This window comes from Daktulosphaira vitifoliae, unplaced genomic scaffold, assembly GCF_025091365.1.
Source record: "Daktulosphaira vitifoliae isolate Bord-2020 unplaced genomic scaffold, ASM2509136v1 Scaffold_2, whole genome shotgun sequence".
In the NCBI taxonomy this organism is placed as follows: domain Eukaryota; kingdom Metazoa; phylum Arthropoda; class Insecta; order Hemiptera; family Phylloxeridae; genus Daktulosphaira; species Daktulosphaira vitifoliae.
This window is the reverse complement of record NW_026099573.1, coordinates 34,360,809-34,380,547: the sequence shown is the minus strand read 5'-3', so window position 1 is coordinate 34,380,547 and position 19,739 is coordinate 34,360,809. Positions and strand designations below refer to the sequence as shown.

Sequence of the window (19,739 nt, the reverse complement as noted above, 5' to 3'; positions counted from 1 at the left end):
AAGGGGGTCAACTTTGTTTTTTTAAATGGTAACACATATTTTTAATTTAATAAAATGTTTGAGTTTTTAATTTAATAGTAAATGGCATTTGAATTTTTAATATACCTTTATTTATTTATTAGATATAAACATTTAAAGTTTCAAATTTTTGAGTTAATATATAGGTATAATACACAAGAGATTACAAATACAAGTAGCTAATTGGTTTTTTATAACATCAATATTAGCAGGTACACAGCATTGTACNATGACATCAATATTAGCAGGTACACAGCATTGTTATTATAAATGGTAGTAAGGTACATTGTTGTGAGTTTATAAATACACTAACTGATAATACAGAAAGTATATCTATTGATAGTCATAATTGATAATAAAGAATCCGTGAAAGTGATAGCAATATCATAAAAAATCAATTAGCTACCTGTATTTGTAATCCCTTGTGTATTATACCTATATATTAACTCAAAAAATTGAAACTTTAAATGTTTATATCTAATAAATAAATAAAGTTATATTAAAAATTCAAATGCCATTTACTATTGAATTAAAAATCCAAACATTTTATTAAATTCAAAATATGTGTTCCCATTTAAAAAAACAAAGTGGACACCCTTACCAGGCATAAGGGATGAACTTAAAAAGTATTACATATTTAATAATTCAAGAATAATGTGTAACTAAAGACAGTAATAAAAAAAAATGTTTAAATTATTATTATTCTTTAAGTAATTGAGTGGGTTATGATAAAAAAATCACCCTGTATATTGTACAAAGCGTTGATTTATAATGCAACAAAATACCAGCGTATCTATAAACAACCGTTTATTGTATTTCGAATACTATGTTATTATTCATATAGGTACTGTCATTATAGTAAAAGAACTCCAAAAATTGAAAAATTATTATATTTTAATATAACTAATAAGAACTTAGTTGCGCGTTTTTAGAGCTACTCAAATTTTCTATATACTAGCTTAGAAGGCGAATTATCAAAGATTTAGTTTTATACGTAAAAATAGACTTACTACTTGAGAAAAAATTAATATAAGTGTTTACTTAGCGAAGAAGTAGTAGCTCGTCTGTAAACTATTAGTATTTAAACTGTAGGNATTTTCTATATACTAGCTTAGAAGGCGAATTATCAAAGATTTAGTTTTATACGTAAAAATAGACTTACTACTTGAGAAAAAATCAATATAAGTCTATACTTAGCGAAGAAGTAGTAGCTTGTCAGACATACGATCATTTTCCTTAGTCTGTAAACTATTAGTATTTAAACTGTAGATTGTTTAAACAAGGGCAGATAGGCATGATCTGAACGGCCCGAGAAAATAGAATCTAGCAGCCTACAAGACCATATCTATGATCAATAGGAACGTTTTACACCGGCCCACTTAAAAATTCCCAGTGTCTCTATCTGCCCCTGTGTTTATGTGGTTACTACAAAATTATCGTATAATATTTCTTTGAAAAGAAATATCGATATCAAACAACATTAAGGTTAAAGACGTATACGTATTTTTTGAAAGAAGAAGACATCCAACGGTATCTCTAGTGGTTTTATGAGATTTTACATTAAAATTTATAAATACTGATGACTAATTGTTCAAGTTTATATAAAAATTATAAGCGAATTTTGGAAAAAATATATCTAAAAGAAATACACATTGTCAATGGTTGCGTTAAACATTCGTTAAACATACAATTCGAGTAGTTTGAATAACATATTTGTATTGATGGTTGTTAACGTATTTTATTATGGTATTTAAAAAAAATTCACACACACACGGGTCTGTTTCACACTCCATTTATGCAAACCGTTGAACATTATCAAACGATATAGTTCGACGGCGGGTTCTAATAGTTTATAATAGACATAAAGTATTCAACTGTACAATTCGAGTTGCACCTCAATGACGTGAAAATTATGTAACGGGATAAGTCCATCGGCTAAACACGACATATACATGTAGTTGCGGCTACTGCTGCTGTTCTGCTGCGGATACAGCTGATGCAGTAACGGCAGCGTAGGCAGCTACAGCAACAACAACGGCTACATTGTAGTTATATTTTAACTTGAAAAGTATTTGTCATAGTACACACAGGGTCAATACTGTAAACAACAAACGACCTTGTAGTAATGCTGTGAAATATTGCGCCTACGCGTATGCACGTGTTCGATGGTTTTTATCAAACACAACACATGTCGGAATGACTGGAATGTGCAGTGGAACCACATGGAAGGGGTATTCAGGATTTACAAAATATCGACTTAAACTTAAACGACAGCGTCGGGAGTAAATTGGCACAGCGGTATATAGAATTGTGACATATCAAACGCGCGGACTCGATGCGTACTATACGTACGTTGAACCGTTTCCGTGTAGCTACTCTGGAAAATGAACTTTTTTTTTTGACCGACCCGACATTGATTTGTCGTCAATAGGGCACGATAGTGAGTTAGGGAGCCTTTGCGTTGGTAGGTGAAGCGCCGCCCGACGTTGTAGTACTACATAAGGTCGTACCCGACAGCGTCATTGCCGACGGCACAATCACAATGTGATAGGGCCCATCATAGAGTTTATGTTAGCTCAGAGTTTAGGCATGACGTCATAGGGCTTACCTTAGGTCAGGGTTCAAGTGTTATGTCAGTTAGGGGATAACGTCATGAGCTCTACTTGGATGCACCTGTATTCACTAGGATGCAGTCCATAACCGGTGCCTGGGCGAGGGGTTACGATAGGTCAAGTGTGACGTCTCCAGGGCGAACTGTATCTCTCACCTGTGTACCGTTGTTCCCCAAAAACAATTTATGACGTAATTTGTCGGCGCTTTTGATAGCCCGTACCCACCATACATATACTACTAATTTTTAATCATGAATTGAAATATCTTATATACATAAAAGAATTTGTAATTCAGGTTTTTTTATTTTGAACATTTATAATCAATGTATTTGACAGTATCTCATTGTACTTAGGGCAGAATCATTTATTTGAATTTAAATTGTTATTATTTGATTAAATTTAATTATAATTACAACAACAGCATCGCCCATACTACTAGTATACCAGTTCTTTTTATTCCTATTTCCCTAAAGTTGAGGTAAGAACTTAATTCGAATGAAAGTACAATATTAGAACATTAATTGTGTCAATTACATTCAAATTCCATTATGCTCCGCTCTGATAAAACCACCGCAATGGGTAAATCCAACTTTGTTGGGTTTATGAGACTTCATTTGTTAAAGCCTTACGGCCAGAAACTGATGAACGTCACTATATTTATATAAATATTTGCAGCTTAAATCGTCAAGTCTAATAATTAAATGAATACCTATTAAAAATGACTGGCATATTTAATGTCAACGATTATATTTAAATCAAAATATATGCAACTGACAAATATTGAGAGAGTTAGTCTTGATAATGTTAGTTCTACTATGCCGTGTTTTTTCCATTTTACTGTGTTTAGATATTATACTATTTAGTAGTTAGTAATAATTTTCATATTTTGACGTATGAATGTTTATATATATTTAATTTGTTGGTTAATATTAATTCAAGTAAAATATTAAATAATTAATTACTTACTGAAAAATAAATTTTTAATGGGAAAGAGTTAATTGTAATGCTTGGATAATTGCGAAGATGTAAATCACAAACATCAAAGCAATAAATTAATGACGTTATAGTAATTTTAGGTTCTATGTATATAGATAAAAAAACGCCCCTCTCTTGAATAAAATTCCTTCGGCAAAATATTAAAAAAGTAATTGCATCTTATGAAAAGACCCATGTATTTTTTACTACTCTCTAATCTGTAAATATATTCACACAATTGCAACGCCTTGGACACACATCCCTTTATGATTTTCCCCTTTATATGTCTTTAGCATTGATTATTATTATACATATTGTTTTAAAAATATTCTACAGAATATTTGCTGAAACGAAATTATTACGTCAATAATTTCAAGTTAATAAATAATATGTAACATATTTTTATCACGAATTCGTTTATATAAGATTTATAAAGTTTTAGCAACATTTATTATAATAAAAATTATTGGTATTTAAATCGGTTTTTAAAATTATTTTTTATTTTTAAATAGCAACTATTTAAACATTTTGGAAAGTATTTTTTCAAATAAAAATGATGGTTATAAAATATTCTTTAAGTTTTTTAATTATGTTTTATTTGTTTGTGTCAATAATTGCATCAACAATGGATCCTGATGACTCCGATGATGAAGGCAGCTCATCAAATTATGCTGTAATGTCATTTTTCTATTTTATATTTATCACGATTAAACCTTTTATAAAACAATTTTGTGAATAAATAATTGAAAAACGGTAGAACAGTGAGGTTACGGTACAGTGTGAACATGGCATAGTTGAGACATGTATAAGGATATCTGACAGTGATTAAATTAGAATCATAAGAGACGCTTTGATGTAAATCTTTAGATAGTGTTTAATTCTTAGAAATTTGTGCATAATTACAAAAGCAACAATAGCTCCAATTTCCTTTATTATATCCAGATTAGTTGTTCTTAGATTTAAAAGTATAATTTATGAACAAATATTTATTATAGCAATTAAATATAGTATGAAATTAATATTTAATGATTTCATATTTTTATTTTTAAGAAGAAATAATAAAAAACCCAACACAGTGGGGTGGGGTCGTTGCATAGTTGGGTCCAGTATAGATTTAATCTGACAGTGATTAAAATCACTATCATAAGAAACGCTTCGATGCAAGTCTGTAGATGGTGTTTAATTAAAAAAAAAAATTTTTCAAAAAAGTAGGTCAAATGAGAGCTGAAAAAATAAATGATAACTACAAAAAAAAAACCACATAGTAAAATAATATTAATATGAATTTCTTCTCACGAGAGGAGACTACAGTAATGGAATTCTTGATATTTATTGAAGTTATTGAATCTAAATGAGATAAAAATCAAATGAGTTAAACATTTTTTTCAACTCAAAAAGAGTTTAAAAAAAATACAGTGCCACAGTCGTGAAAGACCCAAGTGTTACCGTCTCAAAAACCGTACGTTTCATTCATCACTTAATAAAAATGGAAATTTAACTAGTTCAAATTTTAAAGTTATTTTTCTCGATTTCAAAGAAACAAAAAAATTTAAATACGATTAATTTTTTATACTATGTCATTTAGATTGATATAATATTTATGAAAATCAGTGTAATCCCCTTATAATAAAATAAAATACAAAACCAAGAATTTTAACACAATAATAGCATATTTTTTAAATACGGAAGCTATTTTCACCATGAAGACAAAATAGAGCAAAATTTTTTTTTTTTATATTAAAGTATATTACATAAACTTTAATTTAAGATATATATAAAAGTGTCAGTATTTCCGAAACATTTTCAAAAGTTAAGTTGAAAAAAATTCTACTTTCTATATGCATTTTTATGTTTTGAACCCCCCCTGTATTAAGGCAAAAGGCACGATTTAAAAAAAAAGAATGTCGAAAGAAAGTAGTATATAAATATTATTTTTTATAAAAAAATTGTATTGATCCATATATATTTCAAAAAGTTATTTTGATATTTAATATACTTGATACTTCTAGTTTTAACTCTATATTGAATACTTTTTTATAAATTGATAAACAGATTATTACTAATATTTTATTGACAATACTTCAAACTTTTGCATTACCAATATCTTTTTTTTTTTAATATTTTTATCATTAACCAAAGTACTGTGATGGCTTCAAATCGTATCAAAAAGTTTTTTTTCATTTTCTTTTTAAACTCTGAGCATTTCTTTATAGTGAAAATTTTTATAGTTAATTCAGTAGTGTTAATTTTAGCATTTCCGACAAAGTCGGAGCCATGAATTAATGGTCATAAAAAATAAATCATACTTAAGTTTATTGTTATTATTTTTATTTCAAATAAGAGTTAAATATAAAAATTTATATTGTTTTAAAGTTATGTTCATTCAATAATTGCAGCTTAGTGAAGAAACTGTCAATGAACTAAAGTGCCAATTTAATCTTAAGAAAGATACTAATGACCATGTTACCTTAGAAGAACTTATAGAAATCATTAATTCATTTGATGAATTAAAGATTGATGCAAGGGATGTGGATTATTATGTTAAAAAATTAAAGTATGGTGAGTTTCAGAGAATTTTTTAATATTAATCTAGCTTCAGATGTTTTAAAATTAGATAATTTTATAGACTTTAAATAAATATAAAACGATAAAACTGCTGCTAATATAAAAAATACAGGAATACTTTGAAGATTTGCAACATTATTTTTTTATTTACTTTTTCAGTAATGTATTATTTTGAAGTAATTGAGTATAAGACAATCTTACATATTTTCTAATAGTAAAAAACAGTAGCAATGTGGGGTCGTGCTACAGTGTGAGCGTGACATAGGTGGGACAAGGATAGATGATTAATATCTCTATTATAATCTTATCTAGTTATAGATATTACCCTTAAAAATTGAAAAAATTACCCTTTATCAAAAAAACTTGCTAAACCAGCTCTTTCCATATAGACAATTAAAATAATTCATTTCTATTAATTATAAAGTATTTATTGTCAAACTAGGCTTGATATGGTAATATGTTTCCAATATAAAATTAAATAATTTTTCGTTTTAATTAATTTAATTTTAGCTTCGATGCGAAGCTGAGAAGGTATTGGTTTTACTATAATGTGTTTTTTTTTTTTTTTTTTTTNTCGATGCGAAGCTGAGAAGGTATTGGTTTTACTAAGATGTGTTTTTTTTTTTTTGTGTCTGTTACCACTTTTTTTCAGCTCTCACCGAACCGATTTCTTTCAACGATACGTCAAAAGATCACAAATCGTATTTAGTCGAAGGCATTACCTTCAAAAATTGAAAAAATTTCCCTCAATCCCCGTAAATGGGGAAAATCTCCAAAAAAAATTACAAATTTAAAAATCACTAATTTTCGAAATTTTTTCAATTTTTTTTACTAAAAACTGCCGTAACTTTTTTTAAAATAAACATATCAATATAATTCTTTTTTTTATAGATGCATGATGTCATTACCTATCATTTGGTATATTTTTTTTTTATATTTGACCCTTTACTCCAGGAGGAGATTCAAAATGACAACTTTTTCACAAAAAATTGACTTTTTCAACTTAAATTTTGATAGTGTTCCGGAAAGTCTGACACTTTTATATATATATTAAATTAAAGCTAATGTAATCTACTTTATTATGTAAAAAAAAAAATTTCGGACTTTATTTTGTCTTCACGGTGAAAATGGCTACCAAATGCTATTAATGTGTGAAAATTCTCAATTTTATTTTTTACATTTTTAACTTTATAATGCTATAACTTATTGAAAAGTGTATTGATCAATATAATTTTTTTATTGGAAGTACTATTTTTTAATTATCCCTTTTTCATTCGACATACTTTATCTTAATCAGGATATCAATAAGGAACTAGCAATTTATGAAGCTTTTGGAATAATCCACCAATTTTTTAAAATTAAACACTATCTAAAGATTTGCATCGAAGCGTTTTTTTTTTATAGTGATTTTAATCACTGTCAGATATCATTATACTTGATCTATCTATACCACGTCACCTCTGTGCCACGACCCCCCTGTGCTGGTTTTTTTTTTATACTTAAACTTTAGATATTTCCCTTTCATTTGATATCATTTTTTTGAAAATCTAACACTTAACCTACTCATTGGGGAGGATTTAAAATTGCAACTTTTTTACAAAAACTAACTTTTTCAACTTAATTTTTGAAAATGTTCTGGAAATACTGCGTCCTTTAAACATATATCAAATTAAAGCTTATTTTATGTACTATAAAATGAAAAAAAAAATTGTCCCTACAACCTATCTACTATGCAAAAATGGCTACCGTATTCAAAAATATGCTATTTTAATAATTTTTTTTTTTTAAATTAAACACTATCTACAGATTTTCATCGAAGCGTTTTTTATGATAGTGATATTAATCACTGTGAGATATCATCTATACTGGACACAATTATGCTACGACCCCAATGTGCGGTCACCTCACTGTGCTGGGTTTTTTTTTGATATTTGAATACTCATTTTTAATAATTATTTATAATATCAAATTTTAAAAGTGATAGAAAAAGTCCAATTTTAGAATTGAATATATTGTGCAAATTTGATTAAAAAAGGTATATTTTTGTCTATTATTAAATGTATAAATAAAATATCAAAGTGTATTCAAAAAATTAAATAAAAACAATTTATATATTGTTTTGGTCGGTTTTACTGTTTAATTATCACTTAATAATTAATAATTTTTTTTAAAAATAGATATGATAGTAAAAAACCTTAAGCTAAATCCAGAATCAGTGTCAAAAATCCTTATAGAATTTATATTTAATATGTAAATTGTAAAAAAAAACTTTTGTCTAATGTCATTAATATTAATAAATTATTAATATTGATAAAAAGAAAAAATGTAATATATTTACATAATAAACAGTAATTAGTTATTTAAGTGAAATCTATTATGTTCTTAATGTATTTAATTTTAGAGAAAGAAAATTATGATTATGGAATAATTTCTAAAATATTATTTAAAGAAAATTTAATAACTGAAAAAATTCAAGATTTTATTGAAATATTTTATCAATATTCTGTAAATGGCTACATTAATGCTGATGTAGTAAAAGAATTGTTAGAATCAAACTAAATAAAAGAGAGTAATAATAAAGTAGTAGAAATAATTGATAAAGTAAATGAAAATAAAGAAATCAATTTTTGCGGTACGTTAATTATTATAAGTATTTTTAATTTTTGATGTTTATAATTTTAATGGATTTTATATTTATAATATTATACTGTTCATTTTTAAATTTATTTGATTTTTCCAATGTTTCAGAATATAGGATATTGATGGCCGCAATAATTTAATAACAATTATTTAAAAATAAAATTTGCATAGTGAATTTTTTATTAAAAAGTGTAATATTATTTAAATGTTCAAATTTTTAAATAAATAAATAAAAAAATCATTAATAAACTGTAATATTTGTCTCATCTCATCAAATCGAAGCATAGTTATAAAATAAACTCAATTTATGATGCTGGTAGGAGGTTTATAAAACTTAAGATCATAATATATTTTGGTCCATTTGACCATTGATATACCGGAGTGTTTTTAAGTTATCTTGGCATTTGTATGTCAGTTTATTTTAGCTTCGATGCGAAGCTGAGAAGCTATTAGTTTTGCTATGATTTTACTATTTCTTTTTTTTTATGTCTGTTGCCACTTTTTCTCAACTCTCACTGGACCGATTTCCTTCAACAATATATCAAAAAATCACAAATCGTATCTAGTTGTAGGCATTACCCTTAAAAATTAAAAAAATTTCCCTCGTTCTCCATAAATGGGGGAAAATTCCAAAAAAATTACAATTTTTAAAACCGATAAATTTTGTCATTCTTTTCACTTATTTTCTTAAAACTACCATAACTTTTTTAAAAATTAACAAAACAACCTAATTTTTTATTATATTAAAACCTTAGATTTTTATCTTTCATTTGATATAATTTTTTGAAAATCAAACTCTAAACTTCCTCAGTGAGAGGATTTAAAGCTTATATACGCACTATAAATTGAAAAAAAAAATTTGTCCCTACATTTTATCTTCGTTGTGCTAATGTCTGCCGAAATCAACAAATAATGTAATGTTTGCGAAAAATGTCACATTCAATCGGGATGTTTTTTGTATTTAAAACTGCCATAACTTATTGAAATATTAACAAATCAAAATAATATCTTTTTATATTGAAACTTTACGTAATTTCCTTTCTTTTGAACTCATTTTTTTGAAAATTTAACACTATTCTGCTCACAGAAAAGAAAAAAATTTAACTTATCTTTTATGACTAAATACCTGCCGTAGTTAAAAATTATGCTATTTTGGTGTTAAAATTTTCGATTTATATTTTATTTTTTCGACTTTAAATTACTATAACTTTATGAAAAGTTTATGGATCAATACAATTTTTTTTTATAACTACTTTATGCTTACATCTTTCATTTGACATACTTTTTTTTTAATTGGACCATTTCCCTTTATACAGAGGGTTTACAACTGGAAACATACGTATAAAAAGTAGACTTTTTTCAAATTAATTTTTGAAAATATTCCGGAAATATTCACAGTTTTCTTTAATCTTAAATTAAAGCTTATATTACATACTTTACTATGAAAAAAGGAAATTCGATTTATACATATTCTTCTTGGTGAAAATGGTTACCGTATTCAAAATTATACTATTTTTGTGTTAAAATTCTGATTTTTTAATTTTATTTTTGTAAAAATATATAGAGATGAAACTTACAATTCCCAGAGTAAATTATTTCACTATTTTATACTTTTAACGTTAAGTTAATTATCTTAACATAAATGACGGATCGGGGGGTTTTACCTGACAATCGTATAATATCAATTCTAAACAGTAATTTTATTATACATATATATATATAGACAAACTAATAAATATTTAATATATCAATATATTAACATTAGAATAATAATAGTAAAAAGAAACAAACAAAATCGAAACATCACCCAGCCATCAGCTATCCATAGTGCAATTAACGTTGAGTCGACTGCCAAAACGCTTCCCAAGTTAATTGTTCCTTTTGCGTATGGAATGTCAACCTCCGCTGCTCTATTTCCGTTGAGCACTCGAGTAATAGCACGTAACTGGTAATATAAAGTGTCGGTTGTCACCTAAACAGGCCAATACCAACCAAAAAAAACAATGTAACAAATTAAAAACACGCCAGCTCACTGGCCACGAGTCATCAGACTCAAGAGATGCGGTACAACTTCAATCGCGTACACCGACGTAGTGCTCGCAAGGTGCCGGTAGTACCGGACACGAATGTTGTCATTACATTGAGAGGGGTAATGCCAACTCGAGCTATGTGTAACTTTACCGGCTACACACATAACTTTTGAACAATTTAAAAATATCTTACAAGGGGAATACACTGACTTTCATGAATATTATATAATTTAATTGACATAGAATAAAGTTCATAAGACATAAGAAATTAAATTAATTTAATTTTTTTTACTTTTTTCAGGTCGAAAAAGTAATTTTTAAATTTGAGTTAACTTAAATTGCCAATTATATCATTTGTTCAAAGCAACGAACAAATTCCGAATCGGTAACGTTTGTGTCTTTTACGCATAAGGTACGAGGTTCATATCCGCCTTTGGCCCTTATATTTTGCTTTTTTTTTTAATTGGAAAAAAATTTTCAAATAATTTGATTTTTATTTCATTTAGATTCCATAATTTCAATAAATATTAAGGATCCTATTACTATAGTCTATCCTCGTGAGAAGAAATTACTTATTCATGTTAATATTATTTTACTATTTGTTTTTTTTTGTGGCTACGATTTATTTTGCCAACCCTCACTAGACCTACTTTTTTCAACGATACGTCAAATTATTACATTTCGTATTTAGTTTAAGTTATTACTCTTAAAAATCGAAAAAATATTCCTCATTCAAATAAAAAGTAGCTTAACCAGCTTTTTCCATACAAACAATTAAAATCATTCATTTATATTTTTTAATTATTTATTGTTGAATTAGGTTTGAGATGATCAAAGTATTCACATGCAAAAGTAAATAATTTTACTTTGTAATTTATTAATTTTTTAACTCTATTTGTGTGTGACCAGTCTTTAACATTCCAATTTTTTTCCTAACATGTTGCTATAAAAATCATAAATCTAAAAAAAAATGATTTTTAGTTTAACCTGAATTTAACAATAGATGAAATAAAAAATTTACTATAAATAGTAATTATAAAATTTCCTGACTGCATATTAATCAAACAATACCATTTTTTTCAATTTAATGATGTCAATTTCAAACTTGCAAGTTGAGCTAAAAGTTATGGTAATAAATTCATTTTTTTTTATTAAAACTCACTTTAAAGGAAAAAATTATAGGTTAAAAATGATTACTTTAAATATATTAAAAATCAAAATCAATAATAATTTGAAAACAATTAATTTTAAAAATTATATAATATATAATTAAAAGAATTACTTATTTAAAAATAATTATGGAAATAGAAGTAGATGTTGCTTTTGTAATTATCCACCAATTTCTAAAAATTAAACACTATCTATAGATTGGCATCGAAGCGTTTCTTATGATAGTGATTTTAATCACTGTCTGATTAAATCTGTACTGGACCTAACTATGGCACGTCTCCACTGTGCTGGGGTTTTTTTTTTGTGAAATGTTGCATAAATGATAAATCTAATTTTAGATTTTTAGTTTCACCTGAATTTAACAATGGTGTTGCGGCGATTTATGTGGTTGTGTTCAACCTGCGGCCCGGATGGAACCGGTTGCGTGTATTGGGTGGGGGTGCGATAGTATGTCGGACCAAATTCGCCATATGGTGAGTCGTCACCTTGTCTATCAGTCTACCATTGTAAGGTCCGGTTGATTAGACTTATCGTCGCCGCCACGTGTTTTTTTTTGTTCCGCGACTTGCGGTAACGTCACGTAAATGTGAATACGGGATTTACCGTACGTATGATCAATATAATTGAGTTTTGTTTCATTCAACCGGTTGAAGTTGTTGAATATAACATTTATAATCCGATCATTGATGTTCTGTCCAGGTCAGATTATTGAATTTTACAACACTTAAAATCTATATTTGTACTCATTTTATTGCAGTGTACTATTTAGTTGTCATTATTAATGTAAGTGGGGACTCCCAACTATAAAGTTTATTATTAATTAAACTTATATTGTTATTATAGACAAATTCCTTTTGAGTTTCTTTATTTACTATGTTCTTGGGGTTTCCTTTAATTCACGTCCTAAGTCAATCAGGCCAACCGATATTTAGGCGCCTGTAGACGAACAAATGGATTTTTACAATTATAATCAAATTTTAAAATATCCTCAGTTGAGTAGATCTTACTAACAACTTTTTTTTGATTGATTTTTTTAGTTTAACTAAATCATTAAAATTAATTCAGTTCTGTATATTTCAATTGTAGAATCTTTTTAAACACCAAAAGTTAATTATAAATGAGTACTATGATTTATATTAAGGTGATCTTTTCTGATAAATTTAGTGTAAATAGTAATTATAAAATTTGCTAACTGCATAGTAATCTTAACAATTCAATTATTTTTCTATTTAATGATGTCAATTTCAAACTTGCAAGTTGAGCAAAAAGTTATGGCAATAAATTCATTTTTTTTTTATTAAAAAGTAACTAAAAATATTAGAAATGAATGATTTTAATTTTTTGGATGGAAAAAGTATCTTTTTTTTTGATTAAAGGATTTTTTTTTTTTAATTTTTGAAGGTAAGATCTTTAACTAAATACAAATTGTAATTATTTGATGTATCGTTGAAAAAAATAGGTTAATTGAGGTTTGGAAAATAAATTGCAGCCACAAATAAAACAACATAGTAAAATAATATTAATATGAATAAGAAATTTCTTCCAACGAGGAGAGACTATAGTAATGGGATCCTCGATTATTATTGAAGTTATTGAATCTAAATGAGATAAAAACTAAAGAATTTGAATATTTTTTTCTAATTCAAAAAAAGAAAAATGCAAAAATTAATTGTCACATGCGGATTCGAATCTCGTACTTTAAATGTAAAGAACTCAAGTGCAACCGATTCGGTAAGTGTTCGACGATTTTGTCGAATTATAAAATTGGCAATTTAAGCTAATTCAAATTTTTAAGTTACTTTTTGGACTTAAAAAAAACAATAAAATTTAAATAAGTTTAATTTTATATTCTATATCAATTAAGTTATATAATATTCAATATTTCCGAAACATTATCAAAAATTATATTAAAAAAAGCTTAACTTATTTTCAAAATTAATTTTTTGAAACACCCCTGTAGGCAGATTGAGAGTCAGATCTTCAATAAAATGATATAAAATAAAAGAAAAATATCTAAGGTTTCAATATAAAAAAAATTATTTTAATTTGTTCATTTTTCAAAATGATATGGAAATTTTAAGTATTAAAATATTTCATATTAAACAGTGAATTTTACTAAGAAATTACATTTTTCGTTAAATTCGATGGCAATTTCCCCATAAAAGAAAACGTGTAGGACAAATTTTTTTGTTGAACTTACAGTATAATAAATACTATAAGCTTATAATAAATAAGCTTTAATTTGACATATATTTAGAGCATGCAGTATTTCCGGAACATTTTTAAAAATTAAGTTGAAAAAGTTCTACTTTTTACTTGTATGTTTAAAAATTTAAACCCTCCTTGTATAAAGGAAAATGGTCCAATTTTAAAAAAAGTATGTAAAATGAAATAAGTAAATATAAAGTGATTATGAAAAAAAATTGTATTGATCCATACATTTTTCTCAAAATTATAGCAATTTAAAATAGAAAATTTTAAATCCAAAATCGAAAATTTTAACACTTAAATAGCATATTTTTAGTTACGGCAGCTATTTGCACATAGAAGATAAGTCGTCAGGAAAATATTTCATTATATTAGTAATTGATGAGAAATAAAATATTTGTACAAAATATATGTTGTAAATAAAAAAAGTTTTACATCTAATTTGGTCTTATTGATAAGCCATTAATAATCTGATAATTTTTTTTGTTTTATAGACATTTTTATGTTTTAATAACACCTGTACAGTTTATTACGAAATATTAGCAGCTTAAAAGCATATGTAAATATAGAGTTTTTTCTATAACCTGATCGGTTTTCTTATTTTTAAAATAATAATTAAAGAGTATTATAGAAAAAAAATATTTTTTTTACTATAAAAATAAATCTTTAACTTTTAAATGTTTATGTATAATGACTAATGCATATTCGGTGCCCATTTTAAGTCTTTTGTGACTTCCACATTTTTCATTCAAATATGAAGAATTATTTTTTATACCTAGTGATTTAACTAGTGAGTGACGAAGGTGAAATATGGATTGATTTGATGAACCTAGATAAGTTTAATTCAGAGCCTTTATTGAGGGAATCATTTATATTTTTTTTATATAGAATTTTTTTTTCGTATACTACTAATTAGTTAGTACTCTTAAATATTCTCCAAAACAATGTTCACTTATTATAAAGAACATAAATTAAAATGCGTAAAAAATATACTAAAAAAGTGCCGCCTTGCTACTAAGACAATGAATAAATAGCATTTATTCTATAATTTATTGTCTTTTGATCAATAAATGAATAAATTTGCAAAGACCAAACTTTTTAAAAAATTCTAAAATTAATGTTTTAGGTAATGCCATGACTTTTTTAGTAAATACATGAGTGTATATTATTTGTGTTTATATAATTTTACTATTGCTGAATATATTTTTTAGTGATTGGTATTTTCGAATATTTTAAACTATTGAATAGTATTCGATAGTTTTTTAAAACTTTAAAATTACTATTCGAATAGTTTAAGCTACTAAATATTGAAAAAATTATCGAATAGTTTGAGTAACATTCGAATATAATTATCGATTAGTTCTTAAATGACATCGAACAGTTCGATAGTTACTATTCGATATTACCTATCACTAATATTTTCTGTGCTACTTTTCACATGTATTGTTTTATTGATATTTAATTATTTCCATTAAGTCAATAAAAACAAATTTATCATATTTGTTACACATAGAATAAGCGATTTTAAAAAGTATTAAAGAGATCTAAACTGGAGGACATTCTATTCTTACAATATTAAACTGATATATATTTTAATGTCATGTTTTTTTCATTAAATCAAAACCTCTTTATGTTTCTGTATAAAAAGAACTTATAAAATACAAATTATTTTAGTGGGTAAAATTGACGTTGGTCTTATACAGAATGATTTTTTTATCATAACCCACTCGATTACTTACAGAATAATAATAATTAAAAAAAATTTTTTTATTACTATCTTTAGTTACACATTATTCTTGAATTATTAACTATGTAATACTTTTAAAGTTCATCCCTTATGCCTGGTAAGGGTGTCAACTTTGTTTTTCTAAATGGTAACACATATTTTTAATTTAATAAAATGTTTTCTTTTTATTGTTACCATTTTTAAATAGCTTCAGGTGTGGGGCAAGAGGATTTTTTAATGTGGCAAGCAGACACACCTTATTTTAGATTATGCTTACAAAATGTATTATATATGTATTACTCAATTAAATGGGGGTTCCTCATGATCTCTTAGTAAATTTCAGATGTATTATACAATTTTAATTTGTCTATTGAGTAATTAAAAACAATTTTGAGTGTAAAAATATTTAAAGGGGATATCATATACACATATACATCATATACATTATACATTATATATCATTATCATATACACGAAAAAAACTAATTTTCCAAATTTAATTTTTACTCAATAATCCTTCCTAGTATTCTCTTATTTTGAACAAGATTTAAAATTCAAATTCATTTTAATTCGTGTTTCTATTGCAAAATACAAAAAAAATTGTATTTATTATCTTTTAAATTTTTAAAAAATATATGCATGCTTAAGTTAATACAATATGACGTAAACAGCAACTTTATATTGTTATCGAAAATAAAATACAGGTGCAATTTAGTATGTGTTCATTTAATGATTTTAGAATATTCGTCATTATTTTATAACTGTATATTTTTTTATTAAAAGTTCGCAAATATAACTTTAAATTTTTAAATCTTAGGAAATCGTCTTGCTCCAAGGGACAACTTATTCTATTATCTTCTACTAATGGATGAGAAGGTTTATTTAGAATAAAAAGAAAAACTATCTAAAATCTTGATTTCTAAAAGCTATTAGTTGTTAAAGTCCTAAATCACAAGAATTTACATGTGTTTGACCAATGGAGACGTACTTTTTAATCCCTATTGACCGACATCAATTGTCCGTTTGAGCATTATTGCAATGGTAACCTTTTAATTATATTGAACAGTTTTAAATGCACTTAGTATCCTTGGAACAATAGAACATAGTTAATACAGTAGTGCCAGTGTTTATTCTTCTCACTCATGCCTATTTTTATTTCATTTATCCTTCATAATATTTAATCATTTTTAATCACGACTAAAAATATGTTAAATATTTAAAATAATTTTTAATTCTGGTTATTTATTTTGAACATTTATAATCAATTTATTTGACAGTATCTCATTGTACTTAAGACAGAATCAAAAAACAGCATCACCCATACTACTAGTCTACCAGTTCTTTTTATTCCTATTTCTTTAAAGTTGAAGTAAGAACTTAATTCAAATAAAAGCACAATATTAGAACATTAATTGTGTCAATTACATTCAAATTCCATTATGCTCCGGTCTGATAAAACCTATGCTAGTGGTAAATCCAACTTTGTTGGATTTATGTGACTTTATTGGTTAAAGCCTTACGGCCAGAAACCGATGGGCATTACTATATTTATATAAATACTTTCAGCTTAAATCCTCAAGTCTAACAATAAGATAAATGCCTATTAAAAATTACTGACATATTTAATGTTAGCAATTATATTTAAATCAAAATATATGCATCTGACAGACATTGAGGGAATTAGTCTTGATAATATTGGTAAAATACTAAATAAATAATTCCTACTGAAAAAAAAATTTTAATGTGAAATAGTTAATAATTTTAGGTAATTGTAATGATTGGTTTAACAACAAAGATATAAATCACAAACAACATTTTTTTGGTTTTAAACATCAAGGCATAAATTCATGACATTTAATGATTTTACATCCTATGAATAGATGAAAAAATGCCTTTCCCTTGAATGAAATTCCCAGGTCAAAATAATTGCCTCCTATTATAAGACCAATGCATATTTTGCTACTTTTAACATCTGAAAATATACTCAAACAATTGCCACCCCTTAAACACACACTTCTTTATGATTTTTTCCATTTTATGTCCTAGCATTGATGACGCATTAGATAACAAAAAAAAAAAACTAATACATATATTCATTCAACTAATATTTTAATCGAAGTTTATTTTTACATTATTCTAAGTATTTTTTTAAAAATATTAAACAGAATATTTGCTGAAACGTAATTATTAAGTCAATAATTTCAAGTTAATAAATAAAATGTGATATATTTTTATCACGGATTCGTTTATGTAAGATTTATGACGTTTTAGCAACATTTATTATAATAAAAATGATTGGTATTTAAAACTGTTCATTAAATTCATTTTTTAAAATCAATTTTTACTTTTAAATATCTACTATTTAAGCATTTTCCGAAAATATTATTTCAATTAAAAATAATGATTATGAAATATTCATTAAGTTTTTTAATTATGTTTTATTTGTTTGTGTCAATAATTGCATCAACTGTTAATCCTGGTGAATCCAATGATGAAGGCAGCTCATCAACATATAGTGTAATTTCATTTTTATATTTATCATAAGTAAACGTTTTATAAAACAATTTTGTAAATAAATAATTGAAAAACGGTAGAACAGTGGGGTTGGTGCATAGTGTGGACGTGGTATAGTTGAGATATGTTTAGATGATATCTGACAGTGATTAAAATCATTATTATAAGAAGCGCTTCGATACAAATCTGTAAATAGTATTAATAAAAGCAACATCAACTCCTATTTCCTTAATTATATTCTGATTAGTAGTTCTTAAATTTAAAAGTATAATTTATGAATAAAATTTTTTATAGCAATTAAATATAGTATGCAATAAATATATAATGATTTTATATTCTAATTTTTACGGAGAAATTTTTGATATTTTAAAATATTGGTCATCAAAATCGGTCCAGCGATAGTTGAAAAAAATTGTTAACAGACACAAAAAAAAACAACTTAGGTAAATTAATATATTCTCAGCTTCTAAGCTAAAAACTACAAATTAGAGCCTAATAAAATTTTTAAAATTGATTGAAAATTCAAATTTTTAACTGATATTATTTATTTTCTCTCATTTTGATATTGAGCATAACTATTATAATAATTCAGCTAAGACGATAACAAGTAAAATTTACATAACATACATAAAACTTGATAATAATTTAAATCTTTTAATGCTTATAATAACCATTAGAGTCGTTTATAATGGCTAAAATCCTGCTAATTTAAATATTATAGAATTATTTAAATTTTTTATTCGAAGCAATAATTAAACATTTAGTTTCAAATATTAAGATTGCTTAATTTAATGTGGACAGAAGGTTTTTAATAATTACCAATATTTTTAGCTACGATGAAGCCATATGGCTACAAATTTAGTAATGTACTATTCACTCCTAATGGATCAATATTTGTTCAACAATATGTCAAAAGATCATACAACATATCTAGTTGAATCTATCAGTAGCATAATTTAGAGAAGTTCATCTCAATTCTTGTTATAAAGGAAATATTACGATATTTATAATATTTTTAAAACATTCAATGTTGATATTTTTAGTTTTCACTTTATATTGAAATATATTTTTGTAAATTGAACTGATTATTGCTAATGTTTCATTGGCAATACTTCAAACATTTTAATTAACGATAACATACTCTTTTTTTTTTAATTTTTATCATTAACCAAAGTACTGTGGTAGCTTAAAATCGTATAAATTTTAGCTTCGATGCGAAGCTGAGAAGGTATTGGTTTTACTAAGATGTGTTTATTTTTTTTTTTTTTTTTTTTTTTTTTT

General features: G+C 25.7%; 1 protein-coding gene across 8 annotated transcripts in view; it reads left to right on the top strand.

The window, feature by feature from the left end:
• LOC126899893 (uncharacterized) overlaps nucleotides 1–19,739 on the top strand; it is a 54,240-nt gene that overhangs the window by 27,964 nt on the left and 6,537 nt on the right. For 2 of the 8 annotated variants that reach the window (XM_050675143.1, XM_050675140.1), the window contains exon 1: nucleotides 18,205–18,461. The exons of 2 other annotated variants lie outside the window; for them this stretch is intronic. In XM_050675143.1, coding sequence (XP_050531100.1) covers nucleotides 18,345–18,461 — 117 coding nt within the window. In that variant the 5' untranslated portion in view covers nucleotides 18,205–18,344. Of the gene's footprint in view, nucleotides 1–4,071; nucleotides 4,279–6,001; nucleotides 6,073–18,197; nucleotides 18,462–19,739 lie in introns of those variants that run through there. 4 more of the 8 variants (XM_050675146.1, XM_050675147.1, XM_050675142.1 and 1 more) reach the window with 4 other exon arrangements.